A 6,160-nucleotide genomic window follows, 5' to 3' on the forward strand; every position below is an offset into this window, starting at 1 on the left:
TTTCTTGAACAATTTACTTTTGAAACATTGTAGGCACAGTATGTACAGTATAAAAAAACAGATTTATTGCCATGCAAATTTGTAAAGGACTATAAATAAAACAAAATACAAATAAAACAAAAAAAGGTGGTAATAAAAGACGGCAATCTCTTCAGTATGCTAGAAGGCAGACACCGTCCATCTGATAGCCGCTGTAAACTATGGGCCACAGCAATCCCGTCTGTTGGAAAAGCCTTTAGGCGTAATGAAACGCCACTGCCCTGGCCCATTGTAGGCACAGTAAGTTCAGTATGTACCTTCACATTCAAAGTATGTACAGTATGTACATTTAGTGCCAGTATTAAACAAACAAAAACAGATTTATTGACATGCAAACATGGAAGAGATTACAAAATAAATCATGTCATAAATAAAACAAAAGACAGGAGTATAGGTGTCCAGCTGACGCTGAAACCTCCTCAAATAATCAGGCCCTGCACAACAGGAACCCCCAGAGAGGGTTCCTTCACCTTGTCAGGGTTATGGAGTATCTCCTGATAACCCCCAGCAACACTCAGTCTGTGAACAAATGGTGAAGCTCCTCTTTGGGAGGTCCAGCTGTGCGTCAGGTTTTTCTTCAGTTTGTACCTCCTGTGGACCCTTCGTTTAGCGTTGAGTCTCTGTCGTTCGATTGGCCACCGTCTCTGCATCCTCAACCAGCTCCGTCCGACAACGACCCAGTGTCTGGCGACCGGTGGTCGTTTCCACTGCCTCCACCCACCGGTCCCCGTCTCAGTACCTCCAGAGGTACCGAGACGGCAGGAGGTATATTTTTCCCAAATGAAATATCGATCTTAAATATAGTTATGAGTGTCCATTTGGTTACGCAAGTGGACGTGCTCCTTCATGTGGACGACGTTGGCCACGTCAAGCACATCTTTCTTCTGGAGCAGCTCCAGAATTTCCACCTCTGCCATCGCCTCATCTGCATACCTAAAGATTGGTTAGTTTGAGGGTCATGCGTAGTAAATGTTTAGGATCATACGGATTGGCATATTGATGACGGAATGTGATTTGAATGGTAAAATTTGAAATGTTAGTTTACTGTAACGATTGCACTCTATCATTGAGCTTGATCCATGATAAGATACCTCTGGTCGTTTGCAATGACCTTCATGGCTTCCAGCTGCTGGGTTTTGTGGTCTCTGCACTTGAGGACTCGACCGAAGGTGCCCTCACCCATCAGCTCCAGGATCTCATAGCGGTAGGCGATGTGGTCTTTGATAACCTGCATCTAAAAAACCCATTCATTCATTACATTGAAAACCAACATTGAGAACCTCCCCCAACATATACGCGATTCCCAGTCCCTCACCACCTTCCAGTCCAACCCCAAGACCCGTCTCTTCTCCTCTGCCTACTCCTAGACCACCCCCAGCCCATCCCCCGTCAACTTTGCATTTCTTTGTTTATTTAGTTGTTTGTTTCCTCTGTAAAGCGCTATATAAATCCAATGTATTATTATTATTAACTGTGAATAAATAGGAATACTTCTGGCTGAACCCAACAAAGCCCATTCTTCTACTCTAAAGGGTTTGAGGTAGGATCCCTCAGGAGGACACCTCTTAGTATTTACCATCTTGTAGTGTCCCTCACTGTCATCATCACCATGGCGGAGGGGGTATGTCTCCTGAACCTTCTCTTCAGCTATGCCAAGGGACCACACCTCCTTGTACTGTTTGATTCCCCTCTGCTCAAACGGTGTCAGGTGTTTTCTGAAGACCGTCGAGGCGTCTGTGTGCAGGGAAAGAAACGTGACACAGGGAGCATGTTGAGGGCTTGTACTCAGCAGGAAGTGATGGCCTGATGAAAGGGACAGGCATCCGTTCCTTCATGAAGGTTTTAATGCTATTTCTCAGCAAAAGGGTTGAGAATGTGCTGTGGTCTTTTAAGTCTTAACTCGTCTCAAGGTTGATGATGAGATGGTAAACTAGGGTTGGTCTGAAAATGTCCTCCAAGCAACAACATTGGAGTCTAAATGTATGTTGTTCCACGTCCTTGGACTGCAAAGCTTTAGTCTCCAATGTCTTTTTTCGTAACTAATATCAGATCAAACATGTACGGACAAAACTGTTGGTCATTGTAACAACACAAAAATGGACATGACTCACTTGGGGGCCTCATGTCACGGTTCTTGTCCCCATTAGGGGGGGGACCCCCTTAATTTGGCGGCCCCTCCCTCCTGCTGTCCCTGGCTCCGACCGGTCTGGGCCCTGGTCCAGAGGTGGACGGGGCTGTGTCGCTGGTGGAGTCCACCATGGGCTCCCAGTTGGTGGACTGGTGGGGAGAAGAGTCCTCGCTGGAGCTGGGACTCTGGAAGTGCATCAGAATCCAGGGATGCTGCCTGGCCTCATCCGGGGTCATGCGCTTCGCCGGCTCGTATCTTAACATCGCCAGATCAACAAGAACAGGCATCAACATATCTGCAATAGGCTGGATTTGGAAGACATTGTTTCCTTCTATATGCGCTAAATAATTTCCCGCCAATGGTCACGACCTGACCCTGGTTCTAGTGCTGCATCCTCCAGGACTACTTTGTATGTCCTCATAACAACTTGACATAATACATGAGCGAGGACTTGGGGACCGTATCAAACATCACACTGGGGTCAGAATGGAGGTACACCTACTCCAGGCAGCTCTGGATGAAGTCAAGGAAGAGTTTGTTCTCCGTGTCCAGGGCCTTAGACAAATGGCGCCTGGCCCGGCGTCTGCTGGTTCTTGGACCTGCATCAACGTCACACAACAGCATCACACAACTGAAGTACACAACAACCAACCACCATTGCGTCGTGTCACTGGGCGGACAACTTGAGGATGGTTTAGTTTCTACTCACCAGAGAGCAAGTTCTCAAGCGGGGTGTCCTTCAGCATATGCTTTGGGGGAACACCCAGCAGCTTCAACAGAACACGCACACACCAACCCATTAGAAAAACAGAAGGGACTTGAGATACTAAAGCTAACCTTACTAGGTATTCATTACCTTCGTCATTTCCAGCATCAGCTCACACTCGTCGCACACTTGGAAGAGGACCACGCCTCTCTTGAGCTCAGCTAAGATGCAGCCCAGACTCCACATGTCGATGGCCTTGCTGAAGTCCTTCGTCAGAATAACTTCCGGGGACATGTAGATCAGTGTTTGGGCAACGGGGGCGGCTGTGGAGAAGGACACGGTTCCTCTGAAGTAGCTTCCTTGAAAGATGGGTGTTTTTCGGTCAGGGTAAAGGACGAGACACTCACTGTTACGACGTTCCAGAAGGCTCGCCCCAAAGTCAGCCACCTTTATGACCTCTGAGTTATCGTGTGATACGAGGATGTTCTCCTAAACAGAAAATAGATATTGAAACACAAAGCCATGTTCATAAAGTGTATATTCTAACTGAATGTGTCAACATGGAGGACTTGGATCATGATGAGGCTCCTACCGGTTTCAGGTCGCAGTGGATAATGCCAGACCTACTGAGAAGCTGGAGAGACTGCACGAGAGAGATGGCATGGCTCCTCACTTGAGAGGTGCTCAGCCCTCTGAAGTGTCTCTCCTTCATCATCTCGTACAGGTTCTTTCTGGAAAGATTACATATTCATTAAGCTTTGTCCTAGGTCTTTCTCTCTTTCCCTCCTTTGTCAAGAACAATTATTTGAAGCAACATTTGCATTGTTATTGGCACTGATATTAGGCAGGATATGAGGCTTTTGTTTTCCAAACCCACCCCATGAGGTCAAAGGAGATGCACAGATGGTCACGGAACTGAAAGTACTCCTTCATGTGGACGACGTTGGCCACGCCATCCTCATCGTCCTTCTGGAGCAGCTCCAGAATTTCCACCTCTGCCATCGCCTCATCTGCATACCTAAAGATTGGTTGGTTTGAGGGTCATGCATAGTAAATGTTTAGGATCATACGGATTGGCATATTGATGACGGAATGTGATTTGAAAGTTAAAATATGAAATGTTAGTAATCGTTTACTGTAACGATTGCACTCTATCATTGAGCTTGATCCATGATAAGATACCTCTGGTCGTTTGCAATGACCTTCATGGCGACCAGCTGCTGGGTTTGGTGGTCTCTGCACTTGAGGACTCGACCGAAGGTGCCCTCACCCATCAGCTCCAGGACCTCATAGCGGTAGGCGATGTGGTCTTTGATAACCTGCATTTAAAAAACCCATTCATAACATAGAGAACCAAATGTTAATAAATAAGAATACATCTGCCTGAACCCAACAAAGCCCATTCTTCTACTCTGAAGGGTTTGGGGTAGGATCCCTCAGGAGGACACCTGTTAGTATTTACCATCTTATAGTGTCCCTTGCGGTCATCATAACCACTGCGGAGGGGGAATGTCTCCTGAACCTTCTCTTCAGCTATGCCAAGGTACCACACTTCCTTGTACTGTTTGATTCCCCTCTGCTCAAACGGTGTCAGGTGTTTTCTGAAGACCGTCGAGGCGTCTGTGTGCAGGGAAAGAAACGTGACACAGGGAGCATGTTGAGGGCTTGTACTCAGCAGGAAGTGATGGCCTGATGAAAGGGACAGGCATCCGTTCCTTCATGAAGGTTTTAATGCTATTTCTCAGCAAAAGGGTTGAGAATGTGCTGTGGTCTTTTTAAGTCTTAACTCGTCTCAAGGTTGATGATGAGATGGTAAACTAGGGTTGGTCTGAAAATGTCCTCCAAGCAACAACATTGGAGTCTAAATGTATGTTGTTCCACGTCCTTGGACTGCAAAGCTTTAGTCTCCCATGTATTTTTTCGTAACTAATATCAGATCAAACATGTACGGACAAAACTGTTGGTCATTGTAACAACACAAAAATGGACATGACTCACTTGGGGGCCTCATGTCACGGTTCTTGTCCCCATTAGGGGGGGGACCCCCTTAATTTGGCGGCCCCTCCCTCCTGCTGTCCCTGGCTCCGACCGGTCTGGGCCCTGGTCCGGAGGTGGACGGGGCTGTGGCGCTGGTGGAGTCCACCATGGGCTCCCAGTTGGTGGACTGGTGGGGAGAAGAGTCCTCGCTAGAGCTGGGACTCTGGAAGTGCATCAGAATCCAGGGATGCTGCCTGGCCTCATCCGGGGTCATGCGCTTCGCCGGCTCGTATCTTAACATCGCCAGATCAACAAGAACAGGGATCAACATATCTGCAACAGGCTGGATTTGGAAGACATTGTTTCCTTCTATATGCGCTAAATAATTTCCCGCCAATGGTCACGACCTGACCCTGGTTCTAGTGCTGCATCCTCCAGGACTACTTTGTATGTCCTCATAACAACTTGACATAATACATGAGCGAGGACTTGGGGACCGTATCAAACATCACACCGGGGTCAGAATGGAGGTACACCTACTCGAGGCAGCTCTGGATGAAGTCAAGGAAGAGTTTGTTCTCCGTGTCCAGGGCCTTAGACAAATGGCGCCTGGCCCGGCGTCTGCTGGTTCTTGGACCTGCATCAACGTCACACAACAGCATCACACAACTGAAGTACACAACAACCAACCACCATTGCGTCGTGTCACTGGGCGGACAACTTGAGGATGGTTTAGTTCCTACTCACCAGAGAGCAAGTTCTCAAGCGGGGTGTCCTTCAGCATATGCTTTGGGGGAACACCCAGCAGCTTCAACAGAACACGCACACACCAACCCATTAGAAAAACAGAAGGGCCTTGAAATACTAAAGCTAACCTTACTAGGTATTCATTACCTTCGTCATTTCCAGCATCAGCTCACACTCGTCGCACACTTGGAAGAGGACCACGCCTCTCTTGAGCTCAGCTAAGATGCAGCCCAGACTCCACATGTCGATGGCCTTGCTGAAGTCCTTCGTCAGAATAACTTCCGGGGACATGTAGATCAGTGTTTGGGCAACAGGGGCGGCTGTGGAGAAGGACACGGTTCCTCTGAAGTAGCTTCCTTGAAAGATGGGTGTTTTTCGGTCAGGGTAAAGGACGAGACACTCACTGTTACGACGTTCCAGAAGGCTCGCCCCAAAGTCAGCCACCTTTATGACCTCTGAGTTATCGTGTGATACGAGGATGTTCTCCTAAACAGAAAATAGATATTGAAACACAAAGCCATGTGCATAAAGTGTATATTCTAACTGAATGTGTCAACATGGAG

At 47.7% G+C, this 6,160-nt stretch overlaps 3 protein-coding genes across 3 annotated transcripts; all 3 read right to left on the reverse strand.

Annotated features, from left to right (window-relative positions):
- Positions 1–709: 709 nt before the first annotated feature.
- Positions 710–2,163, reverse strand: LOC130402636 (dual specificity tyrosine-phosphorylation-regulated kinase 4-like). The gene is made up of 4 exons (XM_056606888.1): positions 2,151–2,163; positions 1,616–1,773; positions 1,131–1,273; positions 710–972 (listed from the first exon to the last, which is right to left on the reverse strand). Exons 1-4 carry the CDS (start codon positions 2,161–2,163, stop codon positions 834–836), a joined length of 453 nt encoding a protein of 150 aa, XP_056462863.1. The 3' UTR covers positions 710–833.
- LOC130401659 (dual specificity tyrosine-phosphorylation-regulated kinase 2-like) lies at positions 1,671–3,255 on the reverse strand. Its single transcript, XM_056605576.1, has 5 exons — positions 3,024–3,255; positions 2,877–2,937; positions 2,670–2,766; positions 2,151–2,422; positions 1,671–1,773 (listed from the first exon to the last, which is right to left on the reverse strand). The coding sequence occupies exons 1-4, from the start codon at positions 3,165–3,167 to the stop codon at positions 2,200–2,202; spliced, it is 525 nt and encodes a 174-aa protein (XP_056461551.1). The 5' UTR covers positions 3,168–3,255; the 3' UTR covers positions 1,671–1,773; positions 2,151–2,199.
- Positions 3,256–3,701: 446 nt separating this feature from the next.
- Positions 3,702–5,542, reverse strand: LOC130401603 (dual specificity tyrosine-phosphorylation-regulated kinase 4-like). Its single transcript, XM_056605488.1, has 5 exons — positions 5,391–5,542; positions 4,872–5,143; positions 4,336–4,493; positions 4,056–4,192; positions 3,702–3,891 (listed from the first exon to the last, which is right to left on the reverse strand). Exons 2-5 carry the CDS (start codon positions 4,882–4,884, stop codon positions 3,714–3,716), a joined length of 486 nt encoding a protein of 161 aa, XP_056461463.1. The 5' UTR covers positions 4,885–5,143; positions 5,391–5,542; the 3' UTR covers positions 3,702–3,713.
- Between the last annotated feature and the right edge of the window lie 618 nt (positions 5,543–6,160).

Source organism: Gadus chalcogrammus, chromosome 2 (genome assembly GCF_026213295.1).
Source record: "Gadus chalcogrammus isolate NIFS_2021 chromosome 2, NIFS_Gcha_1.0, whole genome shotgun sequence".
Taxonomy (NCBI): Eukaryota; Metazoa; Chordata; class Actinopteri; order Gadiformes; family Gadidae; genus Gadus; species Gadus chalcogrammus.